Here is a 24,641-nt window from a genome sequence, read left to right on the forward strand (position 1 = left end):
AGCTGGAGTCAATGCTTCTATGCTGTCAACCGTGTTGATAATGTGTACGTGTATAAATAGAATACTAAAGTGATAGGTTGTCCCTAGTTTTCTCGTCTGTATATAAAAGAGTACTCGTCGAAATTGTTTTGTCCATTGGGTACCATTGATGGTCAAACCCCTCTTCCCTGGACAAAGGGACGCCCTAGGTTGATCTCATATACAGGAAGTCCTCAAGCACAAAACGATCAAATGGAAGATCAACCAAATCAGGCGACGCCGCTGGTATTCCACCCTCAAACGTCAAAATTAGCGGCATTACATGTACATGTACAAAAACTCCACCAACATCACCACCAACCTCAACAACTCCCCCCTCCAAATAACCCTAATATAAATTCCCACGTCAACATTGTTAACATACGACCTAGTCCTGATCCCGACGCCGATAATCATCAGGCAAACCCCTCTTCCTCCTCCCACGAAAATGCCGGGACATCACGCTTTGATCATCAGGAATATCATGACCACGATCACGATCATCATCAACAAGCCCGACCATTACATGTAGTACAGATGCCACCCTCAAACCTCAATAGTGCTGATCTCATCTTGCACCAGCAGATTAACAATTGGCCTCACCATAATTACAACGCGCACGCGCCTTCACGTACATATTATCCTCCTCCTCATCACCACCGAGCTGCTTCGGCCGATGCGCTTCATCATTATCATCATCGTCACCATCGAGATGCTTCTGCTGATGCAATTTATTATAGTTCACACCAAGTGCTTTTCCCTCCTCCGGCTGCCTACCAAATTGTTCCTCATCAGCAGCTGCAGCTGCAGTATTATAATCATGCTTCTACCGCAAGAAATCAACTCCTGCCGGCGTTGCATTGTAACAGTCATTTTGCTGAAACAGGAGTACCCATCCAAAGCATTGAATACGTACCAGTGCTGCTGCCTCTGCCAGGCATCGATGGAACTTGGAAAACGGGGCTCTTCGAGTGCATGGAGGATCCCCCAAATGGTACTCCCAAGTCCCAATTTAATTCATCTTCATTTAGTTCCTACTAATTGTTTGAAGAATATAAACTATATATAAATTATATTGAATGGCTCCAATTCTACTTACAACGAGGTGAGATAAAAGTTTGGAGACAGTACCGGTGTGGTTAATCGTGGTCTGTTGGCCTTTCTATTTGAAATTTTGACACTATTACTAATATTTCTTATTTTGATTATTTCAGCTATCATGACGCTATTGTGCCCATGCTGGACGTTCGGTCAGATTGCAGAGATCGTCAATAATGGTCGAAGCTGTAAGTCGACTGAATCAATGTTCAACTTTCGTAATTAGCAATACCAACGTCTAGAATACTGGTCTGATTAACGGCTGGTGTGGTGTTTATGTTGTCATTCGTACAGCTTGTGCAGCCAATGCACTGATTTACATGTTGATCATGCTGTGCATCTTTGTGCCATGCTTGCTATCGTGCACATACCGGAAAAAGCTAAGGAACAAGTTCGACCTGCCTGAAAGCCCCGCTCCGGATTGCATCACTCACTTCTTATGCGAGTGGTGTGCTCTCTGCCAAGAACATAGGGAGCTCCAGCTCAGAGGCCTAGACCCTACTTTAGGTACCAGAGTTCAACATACTTACGAAGCAATATTCTAAACTTCTCTAGCATACGAAAATGAGATTCTAAAAGCAGACGGATTGAAATCAGGTGTTTCATATCTGAAATTTTTGTATGTTGTAGGATGGGTAGGAAACTTGGAGCAAATTCAGAGGATGCAGCAAAAGCGGCAAGCTGCTATGAGTCCGCCAACGACCCAAAGAATGACGGGCTATTGACCAAAACACGAAGTATGGCCTCATCGATCGTGCCTCATGCTCGTCGTGATTTTTGTTCCACCGATGAAGAAGATGGTTCAGTTTCCTGTTTGACTTGCCTATAGAGGGGTGGCGAAGAGGGATGGACCATCAATGTATATACCGATCGATGTGAATGAAAATTTTGTACGAAGGGACAAATTTCACACAACTACTCCACCACAATCCAATCTCCGGCAAAATCAACAGGACATCGTAATTGAAAAAAGTTAAGGTTCCACCACAAAACCAATTGACAATATAGAGAGTAGTTCAATTATTTATAAGCACAGGCGAGCTCTCTTCTTTCCTGGATGGGGAACCATACTTTCAACACTCACATGTGACGAATTTTCAAGCTTAATACATGGACTCAGTTGACGTGCTGCAAGTGTGGCCGTTTGGCATCGCATACGAGACAACATGCTCTGTCCATGAAAAAAGTGGGAGTTCCACCATAGAACTAATTGGCTATATGAGGATTAGATCAATTACTTAGAAGCGCATGCAACGTCCCTTGCGAAAGTAATACTCAACAGTAATTTAGTGCTGGAAATGCGGCTTAAAAGTACCAAACCAAGCAAACTTGCAAGCGCACAGCATCGAGCAAGAAATACTATTTTGTATAATACTGTAGAAATGGGGCAACAGAAAAACACCCCCAACTTCTCTTCGTTTTTGTATTTAGCTTGAACAAGTAAATTTTACAACTCAGAATATACGTAGGTAGGCACAAACGTATAGCAACCGCAAAAGTACTGTTCTCTTTTTCTTTTCTTTTCTTTTTTTTTTGAAAAACAAAACCTATGAAATTTAATATTCGGCGTAAATACACAAATGCACAAAGAACTTAGATGTTTATGGTGGCTTCCCAAAGCCTAAGAAGTCCATTACGACTGCCACTGCATATCCTTTTCCGCTCGAGGTCCGTAGCAATACATCTTAACTGGATAGCACAAGAAAGGGATTAAAATTGGGGATGCAATAGCCATCGACAATAAATCATCGATATCGAGACCTCTACCCAATCATTTACGATGATATGCACTACATGCACAAGTAAAGGTAAAACCGAAAAAGAAAGGGATGTTTGCTTGCAGGAATAAAATGGCCCAGTGCAGGGAAAGTCAGAAATTCATACCACAGCAACTGTTCTTTGTGGTGTTCGATATAGTTGCCACCCGGCCATTTTTGATCCCGTGCCAGAGAAGCTACCAAGTCTCTCTTGAGGACGATGAAAAAGAGACATGGAATTATCAGCTGCTCCAATTCCTAACCAGTGTTCCGTAGCATTGATGGACAATACAGCAGCAGTGTGGACAGTAACATTTTTTACGCATTTTATACCTCCTGCATACAAGCAACAGTAGCATTGAAAAAGGCTTTACTTTTAATTGGAACATGTGCATCTCAATCTGACTGTAATTCGAAGGGAAACTTAATCGCTTCTACAAACTCTGACATAATTATGTGATTAAATTTACGATCTTGTAGAATCCAACCTACACCATTTTGTATTCCCTTGAACTTTTTCAATACTATAGCCGAACATGAAAGAATGAATGAAAATTCTCTGAGTCCAGAGATTAAATGCTCTTACCCTCAACATTTTCCCAAAAGCGGAGTAGCCCATCAGTTGAACCTGAAACAGAAATCACATGGTATAATTCCAGTAGCTCCTATTGGCACGAGTAAAAGCATTGCAACCAAAAATCTTTGGAGCAATCTAGGGAAATAACAATGCAAACAGAACAGGATGTAAAATGCCAACCTGTAACTATTCCTCTGTCAAGTGTGGAATACTCAACGCTTAATATGGGGCCAGCATGGCATGCTAGAACCGCATCACATGTTCCTCGGGAAACAGACCACATTCTTGCGGTCCAGTCATCACTACCAGTAACAACTGTGTCCCCCACCATTCTAATCGACCTGCAAGGTTGACGTATAAAATACATTGCTACTCAAGAATCAACAATATTAACACATAATCTGGAAAAGTTATGCTACTTTAGCTTACCGAATCCATTTGGTGTGCCCTACAAGCTTGTGCTTTGTCTTGCCCGCACGAATATCCCAGATGTTTGCAACGCTGATAATGCAAAAACTCAAGGGATTAATCTCTAGGAATTCATTGGATAAACTTTTAATTCATAATTTTATGAGCATGCTTAATCATCAGTGTCGATATACATACGCATCTGTACCACCAGCTGCTAAGATTCCTGTAGAGTCATCATATTCCATACATAAAACAGCACTAGAGCAACGACCAACAGTTGCCACGCAAGTGTCAGTTCTGGCATCCCACATCTTTACAGTTCCATCATGAGCAGCAGTAAGTACACGTTCACCAGACAGCATGCGTGCACAGCTAACCTACAAGGATGGACAGTAGGAAGTAAAGTTCAATACGTAGTCTACAACAAGGACGAGATATTAATTTCGAAAATACCAGTCACTTTTCATGACCATCGCATCATAATGTAACAGAGTGCTTGATTCTTCATGCTCGGGAAGCTCACTGGTGCATCATGGCCTTTCAACTCTTCTAGAAGCTGAGTAGTTTGCTTATCCCATACTAAAACAGTTTGATCATCCGAACCTGATACTACCTTTCCTCGATCAGAACTTATTGCACGGACAGCTCTGTAACAAGGCCCAGAAGGTCATGACAGGAAGGACATTTAGATAAGCTGAATTGGTCATTATTAAAACGAATGGTTTTGACAAATGCACACTGCATGTGTGGGCATGCCAAAAAGGCCAACCAAACTGTAAAAAAATTAGTAACACTAAAGTTGATTTTTAAAAGTTTAATAACAGAATATCAAACCAGAAACTGTAACAAAAAACAAAACAAAATGATGTAATGATGATGTTAAGAAAAATAGAACAGTAGAAAACAACAAAACCTTGTGTGTCCCTTCAAGGTTGCCCGAAGTTCATTACCACGAAAACTAGGATCCCAGATATTGCTGAAACGAATTAATATTACCCCTTTACAGGACAGATTCCTGTGCAATGGAATTGTATGGTAAATATGTGGAGCTTACAGTGCAGTCTGTGCTTCCACTGATGAAGAAACCAGCATCTTCACGGTCACCCACAAGATCCCAAACCTCTCTTAGTTACACAATGTAAAGCAGTAACGGAGCCACTATGACCTCTAAGTAAGCGAACATTGGTTTGAGTTTTCTTCTGGCCAGTGGCAGACATCTCGCTGATGAGGAGCCCCATTTTCATTTGCAGCTTAATGACAAGAAACTATGGTGGCATGCATGCAGATAATAAAATATCACATGCAAACACATAATCTTAGCAACAAACATACCTGAAGAGCCACCATCAGAAGTCCACTTATGAACACGACTGAAAGAGGTGGATCTGGATGCAGTATCCTTGCCGAACATGCTCTGAACCCAGCTCCTTCCAACACCAGAAGCTTCAGCAGGCTGCTGATTCTCAACTGTAGCATCTTTTGAACGTGGAGATGCTAATCCATGAGAAAACATGGATTGACCCTTGAAATTAGTGATTCCCCAATAACCAATGAGTAGGCGCTCAATATGCGACAAGAACCCTCTCAACTTTATCTGAAAAATACAAAACCAAGGAACACCATCAGCAATGGATCAAAAAACCAAAGAAAACTTCAGGATTAGCCTGCATCACTGAAGACAGAACCAACAGAGAGCACCTAATATGATCTAGACAACAGTGAGGACCTAATCTTGAGGAAATTATAATCCCATACAGAAAAATATAAAGGGATACCAGTGCGACATTAAATAGAACTGGATAAACTGAAGTAAAGAAAAAAAAAATTACTTACATATTGTATGTATCCAATGTTGTTCTTCTCTGCTATCGTTTCAATCATGTACCAAGCATCAGTATCAGGAATTCCCAACCCAGCCTTCATGTTGACATAAAAAAAACTCGTAAACTAATGAAAAGGTTTGCAAGTGCTATAAAAAGTATAAATATAAAAGAAGAAACAGCACCATGTGTGATTCCACATAAATTAAGCGCGCAGCCACCAAAGAGGCATAGTTGGCCGACCTGATGCAACAACAAAAAACAAACATTACGTTGCAAAAGATTACGTATGACATGGTGCAATATAAGTTTCTTATTTCTTGTGCACTAAGCAGAAGACCAACAACTATATGCTACTTTGAAGTTTGTTTATGAGCTTCATTTAAGCTTACTATTTAAGTCCGAGGTACAAGGCTTGTACAAATAAATTCAATAGTGAGTAAATCCACAATGCACGATTAAGTAGATTTACCTACCAAGTAAAAAAAGAAAAATGGAAGAAATCCATACTTGTTTGAAGAGCTTTCCATTAGATAGTCAAAGTACCCTTCCCAAAAGCTGCAAAATCATAAATAAAAAAACATAATGTTACAATTGTGATTTTTGTTGGATAAAGAGCTTGCAAAATATAGATAGACAAAGAATTAATACAGACAGAGAACCAACAATTCACTGGTAATACAACTAGGTAGGACAAATGTAGTAATAAGTCAGTTTTAACATAAAGAAATAGAAACTTGAGTGCTATAAAGAACTAAACAAGACAAGAAAGCCACTACGTAGTGGAAAAAGAATAGGAACTACAAAACAAATCTCAAGAATCTTATAAATTTACTTAAGGCGGCCAATAAACAGGAGCAAGCAAAGCTTGTCTAGTACTGCAAGTATGTTACTATCAATAATGGCTTTCTTGTCATCTGGTTTATTTATTACTTTTGAATATCCACATTGTCATGATGTAAACAGTTTGACAGCTCTGAGCCTCAAGGAAGACTGGTAATTTAAGGCTTTATAACACTTCTGATTGACACATAGCGTAGACCCCCTACTTCCAAAACTGAACATAGACCTAAGTTAAAAATTGGACACAAAATATGGGAAAGCATACAAGAGTGATAGATCAATGAGAAGAACCAACAACTTTTTGCTAGGGAAAAATGAACATCAGAATAATATATGCTCAAAATTGAGGGACAAATGACTTGTAACCACCTACCGTAATTCCTCCCAGATGGACAAAGATATAAGATGACGCTCAATGTAGTCTGAAACATTATGCGCATCATTCTTATACATGTCAGCGGATACTTCAAGGGCATCCCTGATGGTCGACATATCATTTCGGGAAGTTGCACGACTGATGGCTGTTTTGAGCTGAATTCAAATACAAGTAAATGTTGAAGATGATAAATTGCAAAAAAACAAATTATCAAAAAAAATACATCTTATAAAGAGCATTAGCCTAATGACAACAGTGGGATACAACACAGCATGCAAAACTGACTAAATAGTCAACAATCTGTCTTCAGGTAAGCTTCTACAGAAATATGAATATAAATGAGTGCTCATGTGTATGTGCGTTTTGGAAGGAAAGTAGGATATACTTATACCCTGAAACCATGATCTAGTTTATAACCGAGAAAATGTTTTGGTTTTTGCTGGATTACAAAAACCTTAGCAATAAAGGTTTGGAAAAACAAAAGTTCAACAAAGGAGATTTTTATGTTACAAGATCTTCACGATTCACTATTATAACTAAATTAGACCCATCTTCTGAAAATAATGAGAGTTATTTGTATACCAATTCCTTAACAGCAAGAAATTGTTCTTCAGTCAACTGACAGTGCATCCCTGATTTATGTGCTCCCTTATACATTCAACAAACCCACTGCCACCAATTCCCTCAGCATCAGATTCAATTAAAGCTGCAAAGCCAACATAGTAATGCTTGTTAATTAACGGGTCCATTGAACCACAAAGCAGATTGGAATTCCACAAAATAGACATCAGAACTCTGCCTGGTCATAATACATGCTAGGGTTGAACACTCAGAGAATCATACCAAGGATTGTGCCATATTCAAATGAAGAAAGAGGATCATCAGTAGGTCCCAATTTCAGAAGACGCAGCCACAGTCCCTGGTCGTCAAACACAATAAAATCATTTAACATTTAAAGTGAAAAATGTCAAAAACTACGTATCTGTAGAATTTAATAAATATTAATCAAGTATAAAGGTTTTGTCCAGCACTAATTGAATAACAGAAAAATTAAACAGGTACCTGTAGCTTAACTTTTATGTCCAAAACCATGCACTCCCTCTCCGCCTGAATGACCAGTAATTAATATGGTTAAGAAAGCTCTAAAGTAGAGTTACCACTACTACACATCATGTTGGAGTATAGAACTTACAGCCCTCTCCAGTGGAGTTAGGGTTTCTGATTTAGAGTCTTTACCACTAGAAACAGATTGTGAGCTGAGGGAGAAACATGAAAAGGACACAAGATTAGAAGCCCCATTAAGATGTGTATAAGTTTTCAGTACTGACAAAGCAATACCCAACTTCAACTGACCAAGAATTGTTTGGTTTTATGGCCAGCCAAGATAAAAATTAACTAGTCTCTAAAATCCCACTACTCCACCGGTACTAAAGTTGCAAATCTCAAGAACAGTCATTGCTTCGTGTGGAATAACATGCCATGTATATACCTAGAGGATAATCCACTTGCTACAGCCAGGATCTGCTTCCTCTTTTTCTTCTTGCTCTTCTGTCCTAATGTTTGAGGGAAACCGATCATATGTGTATTTGGCACCTGCGCCTGAAATCCAGAGAAAATGAGGAAAAAAGCAAAACCATATCAAACTTTTGTGTTTTTTTTTTTTTTTTTTTTTTTTTTAACAAAGAATATTATCTACATTAAGGGGGAGGGGAGTAGGCTTAGCCTCACAATGGGCTAGCAATAATGTGGTTGAAATTTTCCCTTGGCGAGAATCAAACATAAGACCTCTCATTTACAAGTGAAGAGGAATACCACTAGACCGTAGTACTAAGTGGCCAACCATATCAAACTTAAAATCTTTAATATCTTCTCTGTTTAATAATTTCAGTCTTAGATAAACAGAACATCAAATTCACCTGAATTTCCCACATCCGTATCTGCAATTGTTATAATCTCAGGCTCTACTGAATTTGAAGGAAGAATTGAAACAGGATTTTGGCCCCTTCTAAGTGCATCTTGTAACTTGTCAAGTAGATTATTAGTGTTTTCTTCAGAACCCAAACCTCTCTCTATATAATCCATGAAACCATGTGAATCCAGAAACTGTGTAAACTGTAAATACCAACACAGAAATAAGTATAACACTAGGAACCCAGGACAAGAATTGAAGACTAAAATGATACTGAAAGAAAAAATTTAGTTAACATAAACACATTCAATAAACTAACAGTACACACAAACAATTGCCTACTCTGCTAGAAATTTTGCAAACATGTAGAGTAGCACTAAGAATAATAATCACAACAATTACAATAATGGTCATAACTATTGTAATCACTGAGTACAGTACCAATATAACTAATTTCGGTATCTCGAAGACAAAGATGGGTTCAATGAAAATAAATACCATGGATTCTGGTGGTTGGCCAGTTGACCGAGAGCACATTGTCAAGAATGCTTGAGTGTTGAAGACATGAGTAGCAGAAATTTCCTTGGGAAAAAAAAACAAGTATACCAAATAAAATTTAAATGAATCCACAAATACAAATTATTAAAACCAATTCACAATCAAATTAAATAAAAGTTTCATACTATGAAGTTGTAGTAGCCACTTAAAAGCGATGCAAAGAATTTTAAGAACACTAATCTGCACAAGAAATCAAACACAAGGAATCTGCGTGAAAACTTAATAATCTCTGATCAGGCAGGCTTTAGAAGAACAAGTAGCCATAGCTCAGATGGAAGACATTGAGCATAACCACCGACTGGTTAACAGTTCTAATGCTTCAAGACCTCTCCAAAGTTGAAGTTAAATTAAGAAAAAGCAAAAAGAATCAAGTGAACAACAACAGCAAGATGTTTGTTTGTAATCTGCAATGTTGGTCACAAAATTTAAAATCAATCAAGGCAGAATTGTGCACTTAGTCTTTTACTACAAAAGTGGAACCTCTAGAATAAGACATCAACATCTCATGTTTTACATGAATGAGAAAATGTTATTATCATTAGTACTTCATAATCATTTCCTTTGGCACCCAAGTATCACCTAAGGTGAAGGTCATGATCCTCTCCCCAACGTTTGTTGCCAGCCTTAGAATATTGCTCAGATGAACTATATAAACCTTCCTAGATTTGATCTATCCCCACAACATTTGGATACAATAGTTTTGATATCTCCCCACGCAAATTGCCCAATTCTGGCTCTGGGATTGGAGGTATATCTTCCGTCGTTGTGATGCGATTACACTCAAGGTCAACAACAACTACCTAGAACCACACGAGGAAGGCAAGAAACAAATATTACATCAGTTTAACCTTCTTACGTACAACAAAATTTCATCATGATTTTGTAATCTTTTGGAAGACGTGATAGAAGAAGTCACGGAAAAAGAAAACAAAACTAACTCAAAAGAAAAAGGTAAAAAAAGAGAGCTGTAAGACAAATGTATGAAACCTAAATAAAATGGAATATGTTCCCAATATATTGCATTTGGCTATGCTGATTAGGAACCCAAGAACCATAGAATGTGTATAAGACCAGGATACATATTGTTCAACCAGCACATGTAGATTATATAATAACTATAAATTGACAAAAGTAGAACTTATGCAGAATGACTTACACCATCCATGGCCAAAGTAGATGTATCAACGTCTGAATGGAGACCCATCTTATATGGTGTAGGCGCATCAATATAGTCTACTCCACTGAAAAAGAGTAACAGAATGTAGACTTGCTTCAGCACAATAAACATGCACAAAAGAGACAAGAGTCAAATACAAGAAGCATAAACGATACTACTACAGCATTAGTTATTCCATTGAACAAAAAATAAGTTTGGTGGAAACGTTGGAGCATAAGAAATTTTTCCAACACCATAATGACAAACTAAATGAAGCATATATAAAGGGAAGAGGAACATCTTTTTCTAGACCCATAAAAAGCATTGCCGGAAGATCAAAGTTTACCTGCCACCGAAATGGATAAAGTAAATGGCAAATGGCTTCTGATACAAGGGTCAAAAGTGAATATCTGCCAAAAGAAGGACAAGTTATCTAAAAGATGCACAACTGCACAGCATTAAATTGTCTTAAGTAAGATGCTTACTTGTTTGATCGGATCAATATTCTCCTTTCAAGCAGTACAGCAGTGAAAAATTTAATCAAGTTGTCAACATCTAGGCACTGGACCAATGGCTGAAACGATATCTGCATTAAAGAAATGCCATAGGGTTATTGAACAGCCAGGTCAAATCTTCTACAAAAGGAAGAAGCATACTCATAACGACGCAGGAAAAAGAAATGGAAACTGTACATCAACATGAGGGAGCCCATCCTTTGGTGGAGCCTCCACAGAAAGTAGACAATTGTCAATAGCAAACAGAACTCGGTCTTTTCCTGGAGTAGGCAAAGGTAAAGTGGACACCAAAGATGCAATAACTTCCCATAATGGTTTGCTGCAAATTTCATAAAACATTAGGATTCTTACCACGGATCTCCATATCCAAGACCATCAAAATTTACCAGCATGGGATTCTCACCTACTTCCATTAGAGGGAGAACAAAGTGCAAATAATTCTTCCAGTGCATTCTTAAGTAAACGAAAGCTGGGTGACCGTGAAATAAGACAGATACATTTATCAGCAAATGAATTTGCAGGTATACAGTAAGCTTCAGCAATATCCTCACTAACCGGGTCCCAGAAAGCAATGCAACTAACATAAATTTTTGTCCCATCACCCTCTGCAGCAAATTAGGAATCCGACCTTAGAAAGAAACAATAAGACATGCCTACATGCATACTTGCAAGAAAGTAACTGCAACAATAGAATAAACTAAATATGAAAATGACGCTAAAAACAATACTAAATGTTGAACAAAAAATAAATAGCCCTACTAGATTCTAAAGTTTTACCGAAAGTTAAACATAAAAAACAGGAAAGTCACCCGTATAATGGCTCTGATATCTTTTTGATCTTAGTGTCATCACAAATTTCGCATAACCTAAATGTATAAATCTGTGTGAAACCTCTACGTGCCATTTTTCTAGTTTCTAAGCAACAACGCTAGTTTACATACTAATGTTGAGCAGAAAATAAATAGTTCTATCTAAATTCTAAAGCTTTGTTGAAGTTTAAACATAAAAATCAGGAAAGCCACCCGTATAATGGCTCCAATATCTTTTCGAGCTTCGTGTCATCACAAATTTCGCACAACCCTAATTGTATAAATGTGTATAAAACCTCTTCGTGCCATTATTCTAGTTTCTAAGAAACAACACTAACTTATGTACTAATGTTAAACAGAAAATAAACAGCTCTACATAAATTCTAAAGCTTTGTTTAAAGTTCAAACATACTAATCAGGAAAACCGCTAGCATAACGGCTCCAATTTCCGCTGAAACTTTGTGTTTCTACAAATTTCGTATAATCCTAAATGTATAAATCTGCGCATTACCTACGCGTCGTTGCTCAAGTTTAGAGACTACAACACTAACTTAAACTATGCAAAGCTCAATAATTTCTTCAACAAGTTTAATAACAACGAAGCGGATTCTCGAAGAATGCACAGAGCAGAGTGCAGAGCACAAAGCAGGCGTACCGGTGAGAACAATGGGGTAGCTCCGTGGAAACGTGTAGGCGTCATTGGAATCAAAACCTGACGAATAGAACAAAACACCAGCCGGCAACACACACTGCATCACAAAAAAAATACTCAGATCAAATTGGACGAGCAGAAATCGAAGCAGTGAAGATTGGGCGGCGGTGGCGGCGGTGGAGTGGCACTTACGGTGGGGAGCTGAGGCGGCGGAGGAGGGTAGAGAGTGTGATTGGGCGGGGGGTACTGATCGAGAAGAGACGTTTGGTAATACGTGCCGAAGCCGTGGAATCCTTTGGCGCCGTCGAGGGTCCGAATCTCGGGTCCGATCCCGCACACCACGAAGTGCTCGAAGATCCGAGCCATTGGTCAACGATCGTCTCACTCTCTCTCTCTACACACAGAGAGAGTATGAGAGAGAGAGAATGGGGAGCTGAGATCTGGTTCAATTGGATTCACTCTGTCAACAGCCGCTGAAGCTCGCGCCTTTGGATTTCAATCATTTTTTCTGGGTGAACTGAATCGTAATCATAAATGTTCCCAGAAATAAATCCTTTCTTTCTCGTGTTCCCATACATTCAACTCTCAAATCCTCGTTTTCGTTACACTTATTTTGCGGGAAGATGATCCTCTCCTGAGCATTCTGGGATCCTCTGATCACGAAATCCTAGACGTTCAATTTTAATTTAACGTTACAATTATTATAATTTTTAGAGGACTTTCTGTTTAGAGCCGATGAATTAAAATTAAACGGTCTGGATTTCGTGGTCAGAAAGATTCTCATTCTGAGCTCAGGAGATGATACTCTTCCTATTTTGTGCATGGCTGATGCTTGACCGCTCATCATTTCATGTCGTAAAACATTACTGATTTTATTGTCGTTCTATAAAAAATTTCTTTGAGGCATACGCACAACACACCCAATATATTTTTTCACTTCAACCACTTAGTTTATATTCAAGTATTTATCATAAATAATCAAAATTAAAATTCTAATTTCATAAATGTCAGTTTTTATAAAAACTTTCAAATATAACTAAAATCACACTTTAATAGGCTAATACCCTCCAAATTAAAAACAATACAACCCTGAAAATTCAAACCTCTTTTTTTTTTTTTTTTTTTTGTCAAACAATAGATTTTGTTAGATTAGTCATGGATTCGAACGCCGTCATGCAAACAATCATATGTATTCATCAAGAACTGAATTTCTTTTGTTTATCAATCACAGCCTCATCTCCACCTCTCCAAGAAATAAAAATGTTCTTTTTTTTCTTTTCTGTTTTGCAATTGAATTTCTTTAACATACAATTTTGATGATTTTTAACAAAAGGTAAAGGTTGTGATCATCAGATGAGGGATGACTACCGTCGTCTCCTTCGTATGATGCTCCACCCTCCTTTAACTTTGCTTCCCTTGATTTGTTAGGTTTTGAAGACAAACAGAAAGTATGTAATTAATATAAGAACATAAATTATTATTTTTTTAATAAATTGAGCATTACACCATAAGAAGGAGAGAGGATGGACACAGAGGGAGGGGTTGCGGCGGTGAGTGGGTGGTTCGGGATGGGGAGGAGGCAAACGTGGCTGCGATGGTGAGATTTCTGATAACCCAAGTCACTTTATTCTGGTTTATTGTTGGGTTTAGAGTAATTGTGTATCAATTTTTAGGGCATTTAGGTTTATTCATGTATTTTTTAGCCATAATTGATAGTTTTTATAAAAACTAACATTTATGAAATTGGAGGTTAAATTTTGGTTATATATGATAAATTCTCTTTATATTTTGTAGTTCGGATATCAATCCAATTCTCTGTTACTTTGTAAAATATATCTAAGATAACAAAAGTTATCACTCTTTGTAACTTTTTGATCTCTTGCCATATTAAGTTCATAATTGTAAATATTTATTTTCCTATTATTTACAATTGTTTGTACAAAATAACCAATATAATTGGACATTATTTCGATTAATCTGTCAATAATTGTACCCTTTTACTTGTCTAAGTTAATTATGAATGTTTTTTTTTTTATCTTTTTTTTCAAAATAAAGAACAACTGGTGGCAAGCCACGGTTATCCACCATTTTTTAGGGCGGGAAGACTCACAAAGACATTTCAATCTCCCTTGGCCACAAGTGTGGCTTCCACACCAGTAGAGGGTTTCGAACGCAAGACCTCTAATTTTTAATTTAAAGGAAGTCTCGCAATCCGTCTTTTACTACTGGACCACTCACTCATGATAATTATGAATGTTGTTGAACTATCTTGATTTGAGGATATATGTGGACCCATGGCCAAGATTTATTGTCAAACGCTTTTAATGATCGAGTTAGCGACAAATACACTTTGATTGAGTTGTGGTCCCGTGATGCTGTGGATGGTTGGGAACTTGGGATGAGTGTGCCTTACTTTGTCATTGTAGAGATGAGTCGACCGTGGTTTCCTTCTCGACTTAGTTGTTATTGTGTATGTTTATGTCGCATAGCAGTTTGTGTGGTCTTATTTTTAAGTAACGGTTTTGTGTGATCCTCAGATACGCCATTACTGATCTTTGCAATTTAATTAATTGTTTACAATGAAGAATCAGTAGCAATTTTAAGAGAGACTACCACGCTCCATGATTAGCGCCTATCATCTCTAGGCAAATTCTAACCTTAACTCTTTGTCATGATCTCTATATTGTTATTTGAAAAAAATAATTCTAACTATAACATTTGTATGGAGAAAATAAATCAATCATCACTAAATAAATAAGAAAGTGGACAACGTGTATTTTCTCCAATTGTTTAAATGATTTAACAAGAACGAAACAATTTGTATTTTGTATTATATGCCAAAAGTTGCATTTTAAGAAAAACCCGGTACCTTAATAACTCCATAAGATAACTCATTAGAAACAATGTTACCTACATTTTATTCTTCTTTTTTATATGAAATAAATTGCAATATTGGGTTTCTTATTGAAAAAAATTATATATACATAAAAACAAAATCATTTATATTGACAAAATACATGCAAGTATTGTAATCACTCAAGTATATCAATGTTAAATAGGTGCAATATAAGATATTTACCCAAGTTTCATCGAAAATGTTACACACATGCTTTAATTAGTTTTGGCAAAATTCTACGAAAATTTTACAAAATCACCTTTTTCGCATAAATTTTTTCCCACATCACAAGCTCGTTAAAATTCTTGCTAAAAAAATGTAATGAAGTTTGGAAACGATACTAATTAAGGTTTCCTTACTGGCTTTACAAATCGCATTTTTCACCAAAATTGTTGCTCACGTTTTTTAATCGGTTTTTCTAAATCAAAAAACAACAATTCATTTTAGAACTAAGCCGATCCATTTACACAAGTGTATGTGTAAACTCCATATAGTCAGCATACAGACAATGTTTCATACGTTATCTTGACCATTTTTTCCACCGGGGTGTGCTATTCACACATTCTATTTTACATCTCACACACCCCTTGATAATTTATGTCCGTTGATCTTCTTCAATTCATCTGATCCGACGATTGAAAATTAAAAAGGTGTGTGAGAAGTACAATTGGGTGTGTGGATATCACACCTCTTTTACACCCTGTTATGAAAGTGAAATATACCTACACTGTATTACGCGAACGTGAGACATGTAGTGTTACTTTCAACAGGTGGCATGCCTTGCTACCTCACACTTATCCTCCTTGAATCCATATCTGCACATTCAATCAACTCTTGTACATTACGTACGTCGCTATGCTTCTATGCTTCTTCAAAAATCTCTCTCAATTTCATAAAAATTGCAGAGCTGGTTGTGGCTACATAAGCTGCAAATGCACAAATCGAAATATTATTGCTTATATAAAAGAATTCATATAACTTTGTTTTCTTCTTTCTTTTGCGACCATTCGGTTAAATTTTGTTTTGCATGTATTATGGTAAAGGGACTATGATTTTCTGTCATTTTAAACTCTCTCCCCTTTCTTCCCATCCTATTTGAATAGTTACGATTAAATTACATCAACATCTTATACTGATTTCTTTATAGAGAGAGAAAGACAAAGATGAAAGTGTGAGAATAAGGGAGGAAAATGAGGAGGATTAGGGGGGAAAGAATCGTAGTCTAGGGTAAAGAACTCATTCACATGCAAGATTTGACTCCATTTGGTAATGCATCAATCAGCCGTTGGATCTTGAACTCTCTATATGTATAAGTACTAAACAAAATGAGTCCATCTATGTCACCCAGAAATCAATAAAAAATGATTCCTTCAGAAATAGCCATCCTAATCCTTGTATTCCGTACCTTCCTGTGGTCTCTTCCTAATCAATGCCTTCTCAAGGCAAAGCCGAAAACTACGTCCTGGCCCTAGGGCACTGGCAATCATTAGTAATCTTCATATGCTAGGCGACCTCCCACACCGCAGCCTCCAAAACCTGGCAAAAAAATATGGACCTATAATGTCCATGCGTCTAGGGTTCATATCAACCATAGTGGTCTCATCTCCCCAAGCAGCAGAGCTATTCCTCAAAACCCACGATATCATTTTTGCTAGCCTCCCCAGCATTAGTGATTGTGTGCCTTTCCTTAGTCCACTTGATCTTCAGGTATGTTACCCTTCATTGTTAATTACCAAACTTGTTATATGAATAAAGTATCTGAGAGATGGGCCAATGTCCACTTCTAACTACACTAATATTGTCTTTAACTTATTAATTACTACATGCTTAGGCCGACAAGTGTGAAATTTTGTTACAAAAGACCTCAATATTAGTTGAAATAGAGTTAAAATATTTAAACTCTTTTTTTTCTCTGTCTCTGTCCAATGTCGGATAGTTAAACATGCCCCCTCACGTAAGACCCAATTAGTTGGTCATATATGAGAAATTCACACATTGGCAACCATGTGGAGCCAAATTATGACCTCTCTAAATAATTATTAAAAAAATAAATAATTTAATCATAACATTTGTAAATTTTACTATCGTTTCCAAACTTCTTTACATTGTCTGGCAAAAATTTTAACAAGCTTGTGGTGTGGAAAAAAATTCTTCGAAAATAGTGTTTTGTATAATTTTCTTAGATTTTTGCCAAAATTAAAGCCTGTGTGTAACACTTTAGATGAAAATTGGGTAAATATCTTATATTGCACCTGCGTAAAATTGATATATGTGAGTGCAAATATGGACCTTGCTGCAATACTTACTTGTATTTAGTCAATGTAAATGATTATGTTTTTATGTATATATAATTTTTTTTTCAATAAGAAACCCATTATTGCAATTTATTTCATATAAAAAGAGATAAATAAAACGTAGGTAACGTTATTTCTGGTGAGTAATCTTATGGAATTATTAAGGTACCAGGTTTTTTTTTAAATGTAACTTAGGCATATAATATAAAATAAAAATATAGATTGTCTTGTTCTTGTTAAATCATTTAACCAATTGGAGAAAGTACATGTTGTCCACCTCCTTATTTATTTAGTGATGATTGACATATTTTTTCCATACCTTAATTACTGCAGGGCTGGTCCTGAGATTTTAGGGGCCTTATGCGAAAGTTAATTGGAGGTCCTAAAAAGTACTTAAGAATTTTATGTTTTTTATTTTTTTGTTCAAAAAAATAATTTTAGTTTTCATTTGAGTTTCTTTAAATTATAATAGCACAAACAAATTTAACAAATCAACAAGTGGAAATGTGATGTATTGTTTTTCCTTAACTATTTAGAGGGTCAAGATTTGAATTTTCATGTTATTATGTGGAATTTTTATATTATTTTGTGGAAGCTTATGCATTTAATAAAAATAAACTGAAAAAAAAAATGGAGACGAGTTTCGAACCCCATCACCTAGGCCGATGTAAAGAAGCGGTAATACCACTTGCGCTTAGACTCAAGTTTATAATATTCTACACATACTGCTATATATACGTATATACATGCAAATTTAAAAAATCGGAGGCCCTTCCGATTTGGGGATCCTATGCTGTGGCACTACTTGCACCCCTTTCAGGGCTGGCCCTGCCTTACTGGTCCTTGCAAATTGTATTTTTCAAAAAAAATTGTTGCACAGGGCTTTTAATCGGTTTTTTCTAAGTCAACAAACAACAATTCATATTAGGACTAATTAAGCTGGCCAATCCGTTTACACAGGTCTATGTGTAAAACTTCGTACAGTCACCACACAGACAACGTTCCGTAAGTTATCTTGAATAATAGCCACCGTCCTGTCTCATTCGCCAAAACACCAGAAATTAACCTGCATGCAGTTTGGCTACTTTTTTTGGTTTCGCCCCACACCCCCTGGAAAAGTTGAAAACACAGCATGGTAAGTACAACTAGAAGAAGACATGTTACTCACACGTATCCTCATGTTGTCCATATCCATCCATATTCAATTCTAGTGCATCCCCCCACAACCCCCCCAACAAAAAATGTGAATCACGTGGAAACCACCACCCCCCCCCCCCCCCCCCCACAAAGTTGAAAACACAGCATGTATGTACAACTAGAACAAGACATGTTACTTTCAAAAAGATGGCACATGAGGATTGATCCATCCATATTCAAATTCTCTCTCAATTTCATGAAAATTACAGAAGTAGGCGTAGGGTAAAGGGAGTAGAATTTTATCCCCTCTTTATCTTTCTACCTTTTCCTTCTCTCCAATTTGAACGGTTTACAATTAAACCATGTTAACATCTTTTATTGACTTCTTTATAGATAGAGAAAGACAAAGAAAAAAATGTGAGAGAAGGAAAGAAAAAGGGAAAGAAATTAGGAGTGGAGACAATCCTAATGGAGGTTAAAGAACTCATTTTTCACATGCTAGCATTTGGTATTATATCAATTAGCTGTTGGATCTTGAACTCTCTATAAGTATCAAACAAAATGAGTCCACATGTATATATATGTGTGTGTGTCTAATGTCCCATTTATCGATCTCACCCAGAAATCATATAAAATGAGTCCTCCAGAAATAGCCATCCTCATCCTTGTATTCCTTACATTCCTATGGTCTCTCCTCCGCCTAATCAATGCCTCGTCAAGGCAAAGCCAAACACTGCCTCCTGGCCCTACGGCACTGCCAATCATTGGCAATCTTCATATGCTAGGCGACCTCCCACACCGTAGCCTCCAAAACCTGGCAAAAAAATATGGACCTATAATGTCCATGCGTCTAGGGTCCGTACCAACCATAGTGGTCTCATCTCCCAAAACAGCAAAGCTATTCCTCAAAACCCACGACACCATTTTCGCTAGCCGCCCCAAACTCCAAGCCTCTGAGTACATGGCCTACGGCACGAAGGCATTGGCCTTTAGCGAATATGGCCCATATTGGCGCCATATTCGGAAACTTTGCACGCTTCAACTTCTTTGTCCCTCGAAAATCGAGAGTTTTGCTCCGCTAAGAAGGGAGGAGGTAGGGTTGTTGGTGCAGTCCCTGAAGGTAGCTGCGGAGGCGGGCGAGGTGGTGGATTTTAGTGAGAAGGTTGGTGAACTTGTTGAGGGAATCACGTATAGGATGGTGTTGGGGAGAAAAAATGATGATATGTTTGATCTCAAGGGGATTATTGAGGAAGCCCTATTCTTGACAGGAGCTTTCAACATTAGTGATTATGTGCCATTCCTTAGTCCACTCGATCTTCAGGTATGTTACCCTTCATTCTTAACTACCAAACTTGTTAGATGAATCAATAATAAAACTAGGGAAATGCTAGGAACACCGTAAAGTATGGACATTTAGAATCATTGCACTCACGCTATTGCTAAGCACAAATACAAAGTAGAGGCGTTGCAAATAAGTGCACGCACGTATGCCGGACTGATCTTAGCACTACTCCTCAAAAAAGATTTGAACTCTATTATTTAGATGACGTTTTTCAATGGATCCATCAACAGGAACAGAAGTAGTGTCAACCAAATAAAGTGAACGAGATTAATTCATAGTTTAGGGAAACAAAGCTTGTTTGGATATGCTTTTAAAATGATTGAAAGTGTTTTTGGTAAAATTATTTTTAGAAACAATCGTTAATAAAAATGCTAGCAAATCTTGGAAAAACGCTTAAAGTGCTTTCTGGAAAAAGCAAATATAACTAGTGCTTCTTGTAGAAAACACTTGAAATATTGCTTTTAGAATCCAAAAACATTTTTTCTAAAAGCGATTTTAGTCATTTAAAAAGCATATCCAAACTCAACCATTAACTAGTTCACTTTCGTACAAATTAATCTGATAATCTGAGAGGAATATCTGTTTACTTTAGCCAGCTCACTTATCCTCTTTTTGCTGGTGATATGACTCACAAAGTCAAAGCATCCGCAAACTATAAATGCAAAATCATATGATTCATATAGTATGGTCCATTCCATATATAGCCTGCTGACGATAAACTATCTCCTAATTCGAGATGTAAAAACATATTAATATCTTATTTTATAGTTTCAAGAGGTGTAGATAGAAGTTATAGGCTAATGAGAGATGTAAATTTGAGCTTTTATTTAATTTTCTCTCTTAGAGTAGCAGAGTCCATCATAAAAAAATATACATACATACATACATACATACATACATACATATATATATATATATAAGTTCTTATTTATATTTTCCAATCAATATTTTACATCTTTCTGACCAACTTAAAGTATTAGATACAAATTGCTTCCTATCTTATCCCTTTGGTTGCCAATGCCATCCGGGATATTATTACAATAGCAATGGATTTAATGCACAATTCATTATTTAAGGAACCTTAATTTCTGCAATCAACTATACAAATTTAAAATATATTCAACAGGCTTTTTAAGGGAGGATCTCCATTAAAAAAAAAAAAAATAGTTGTAGAGCTCACTCCACATCAAACTTCAATAATAAGAATTGTCTATATTTTGTCTCTATTCATAGGTCATTCTTGCAAAAAATCAATTCAATTCGAAATCATTTGGTCATTTGATTGTCACGATGAAATTTTAATGTTTCTTATAACATAATGTTCATCAATGTCTTGGAGCTCAATTAGATTAATTGACACCTTAAACATTTTATATTTGGCTAATTTTGCAAGAATGATTTAAGAGGTACAACTTGAAAATAGACAATTCGGATATCGTTGAAGTTCAATGTAGTATAGACTCCCCAACTAATCTAAAAAATGAGAATCCCTTCCCTTAAAACCATATGTTACATGTATGTGTTTTTTTTCTTCTTATCCTTCATAAAGGATGTAATACTAATAATAAGGATTTTATTTTACCATTGAAAATGAGGATTTTACAAAAATTCAAAAGATAAAATGCTAGTAAATATGTAGATATAGATTTTGAGGCCTTACGTAGTGGGTAAAATTGAGTTTAAGTCCAGTTTTGTAAGAATCAAACTCCTAGGACGGAAAATTTGCATTTTACATGAGTGACTCTTATTATCGAGTTTAATAATTACTAATAACTTTAATTCCAATAAATGATCAACCATTTGATAGAGAAAAATAGAGATTAATACATAAAATAAGGAGAAAAGAAGTCCAATAATATTATAGGAATCAAACTCAATGTACATGATTATATATAGGAATGAAACTAAACAAAACTAAAGTTTCTCTATGTAATTGTTACTTTCATCTCAGAAAAAAGGGTTGTGCATGATCCCCTATACCCATGTGAGAGTGTCACTATCCCTTATACCCATGTGAGAGTGTCACCGTATGTGCCTATCCTCACCCAAAAGTTACTCCAAAAATACAAGATGTAACAGCTTTTATATATGCATGCATGTCTTGTCCATTTCATTGTCTCAAAAAAATGATGGCTACTGTACCCGACTAGAAGTACATATGATTGATTGATTGTATGGAATCTTAACTATTTCTTCCACTTAGGGATTGACCAAGCGCATGAAGAGAGTTAGCAAGACTGTCGACCAACTATTCGAAAAGATAATTCAGGATCATGAACAAGTTTCCAGAAGTGAACAAGGCAATCATCATAAGGACTTTGTAGACGTGCTGCTTTCATCAATCCACCAAACATTAAAGCCCAACGATGAGGAAGTCTACATGCTCGAGAGAACAAATGCCAAAGCCATTTTACTCGACATGATTGCGGGTGCCTTTGACACCTCAGCCACGGCGATTATCTGGACCCTGGCCGAACTCTTGAGGCACCCGAAAGTAATGAAACGTCTCCAAGAAGAGCTCCAGAGTGTGATCGGGATGGATCGAATGGTGGAAGAAAGCGATTTGCCAAAGCTGGATTACTTGAGCATGGTGGTCAAGGAGAGCTTAAGGCTACACCCAGTTGCCCCATTACTAGTCCCTCATCAATCCATGGAGGACATTACAGTTGATGGATATCACATACCCAAGAAATCAAGAATCTTTATCAATATTTGGACCATTGGGAGGGATCCAAGTGTATGGTCAGATAATGTGGAAGAATTCTACCCTGAAAGGTTTATGAATAGTAACGTTGACCTACGTGGACATGACTTCCAGCTCATACCATTTGGGTCTGGTCGAAGAGGGTGCCCTGCTATGCAATTAGGGTTAACCACAGTTCGTCTTGCTCTGGGAAACTTGTTGCACTGCTTCAACTGGGAGCTCCCTAGTGGAATGCTACCTAAAGACCTGGACATGACTGAGAAATTTGGCTTATCGTTGTCGAAAGCCAAACACTTGCTTGCCATGCCGACGTGCCGCCTGTACAATGAAAGTTGATGATTGATTTATTACTTAAGCGTTGATAGACGAACTCATTTATATTGGTGACACATCATTTAGTTTACAATTTTAGTCTCCAAATTTAGTCTCTCTAGTATTACTCCCTTAATATATATAGTATGTCTAGGCATAAATAAACATTAATTAACCGTATAATTTGGATTAATGCAAGTATCTTGTAGCTCACTTGATTAAGAATATTATTCCTTGCACTTGAGGTCGCTTGTTCGATTTTCCCTCCCATAAAAAATAATTTGCTTGTCATCATGCCCACCTACGTACCGCCTACACGGTCAACCTTCATAAAGGGTTGAAATAAATGTCCTGTAGTTATAATAGTATTCCTTTGAGTAATGTTAGGGAGACTAAATTTGTAGACTAATTTGTAAACTAAATGAAATGTCACAAATATGAAATGAACACGTTTATCAACGTTTAAATAATAATCTAATTATCAACTTCCATGTCATTTAGTTTACAAAATTTAATCTCCCTAGCATTACTTGTGTTCCTTTTATGCCATCTCAGACTAGGAAAGATTAAAGTAATTACATCGTAAAAGTGTTAACCATAATACGTTTTTCGTTCTCTTAATTGATGTTTAAAATTATCTTATACGTTTTTCATTCTCTTAATTGATGTTTAAAATTATCTTACAAAAAGCTAATACAATTGGAGATAGTTTAGATTAATATTTCAATAATTGCGCCATTTTTACTTACTTATCTAAGTTTATCACTTTATGTGTGTTTCCCTAGTTTGTTTTGTCTTTTGGGTTTTGCACTTAGGTTTCATAATTCATTCATTCGTTCATTATTTCTTTCTTTCCTTCTTCCCACCATTCTTCTTTCTGTTTCCCCTTTATATTCTCTCTACATCTCAAACACAAAACGTAAAAACTAAAAATTAAATAGTCATCAGACGAATTCTTAAATTTTGTTCTCTTAAAATATACTTTTTCTCTGGAACTCCCTCATGTAGCACCCATCTCGTTATTTTTTTTTCTTCTTATAATACAATGATATGTTTACACCAAAGGATGAGACAATAAATCGGTATCAAATTTGTCATTCATATGATTCGAACCTAAAACCTCTCACTTACAAGTGAAGGGTAGTAAAGGAGAATATTGTGGTAGCAAAAATCTGTCGTTTTCAGCCTAGACGGATTTTTACCTACAAAACAAATAAACACCTTTGATCAAAGACAAAGCCACGCGCCCAAAGAGTGAAGGTGGGGTGTTTGGCCAATGGATCTTCAATGCCTAAGTCAGTTTCTCTAAAAAGAGATAGGTTTAGGGCTTAATTGCGTAGCAAAAGGTTAATAAAATTTGGTGGAGAATGAGGTATTTATAGGAGCTAGGGTCGCCATGGAGGAGAGAGATCTCGTGCTATGTATCGTCATCCAGTTGGCCAAAGTGTGTCATTCGT

At 36.7% G+C, this 24,641-nt stretch overlaps 2 protein-coding genes and 1 pseudogene across 2 annotated transcripts; 2 read left to right on the plus strand and 1 right to left on the minus strand.

Moving 5' to 3' along the window:
* The first annotated feature begins 150 nt into the window (after positions 1-150).
* On the plus strand, positions 151-1,862 carry LOC137710591 (uncharacterized). The gene is made up of 4 exons (XM_068449659.1): positions 151-1,012; positions 1,233-1,304; positions 1,411-1,623; positions 1,747-1,862. The coding sequence occupies exons 1-4, from the start codon at positions 232-234 to the stop codon at positions 1,839-1,841; spliced, it is 1,161 nt and encodes a 386-aa protein (XP_068305760.1). The 5' UTR covers positions 151-231; the 3' UTR covers positions 1,842-1,862.
* An 803-nt stretch (positions 1,863-2,665) lies between these two features.
* Positions 2,666-13,165, minus strand: LOC137710592 (DENN domain and WD repeat-containing protein SCD1-like; annotated as a pseudogene).
* A 6,217-nt stretch (positions 13,166-19,382) lies between these two features.
* LOC137710834 (cytochrome P450 CYP736A12-like) lies at positions 19,383-23,382 on the plus strand. The gene is made up of 2 exons (XM_068449970.1): positions 19,383-20,147; positions 22,372-23,382. The coding sequence occupies exons 1-2, from the start codon at positions 19,398-19,400 to the stop codon at positions 23,206-23,208; spliced, it is 1,587 nt and encodes a 528-aa protein (XP_068306071.1). The 5' UTR covers positions 19,383-19,397; the 3' UTR covers positions 23,209-23,382.
* The last annotated feature ends 1,259 nt before the right edge of the window (positions 23,383-24,641 follow it).

The sequence above is a fragment of the Pyrus communis genome, chromosome 12, assembly GCF_963583255.1.
Source record: "Pyrus communis chromosome 12, drPyrComm1.1, whole genome shotgun sequence".
NCBI lineage: Eukaryota > Viridiplantae > Streptophyta > Magnoliopsida > Rosales > Rosaceae > Pyrus > Pyrus communis.

What these genes read in the sequence shown, in the direction of transcription:
- LOC137710591 (XM_068449659.1), top strand. Translation starts at nt 232, where the DNA reads ATGGAAGATCAACCAAATCAGGCGACGCCGCTGGTATTCCACCCTCAA. An exon ending in CATGGAGGATCCCCCAAATG is followed by an intron (nt 1,013 to 1,232) that starts GTACTCCCAAGT and finishes TGATTATTTCAG; the next exon opens with CTATCATGACGCTATTGTGC. An exon ending in CGTCAATAATGGTCGAAGCT is followed by an intron (nt 1,305 to 1,410) that starts GTAAGTCGACTG and finishes TCATTCGTACAG; the next exon opens with CTTGTGCAGCCAATGCACTG.
- LOC137710834 (XM_068449970.1), top strand. Translation starts at nt 19,398, where the DNA reads ATGTATATATATGTGTGTGTGTCTAATGTCCCATTTATCGATCTCACC. An exon ending in TTAGTCCACTCGATCTTCAG is followed by an intron (nt 20,148 to 22,371) that starts GTATGTTACCCT and finishes TCTTCCACTTAG; the next exon opens with GGATTGACCAAGCGCATGAA.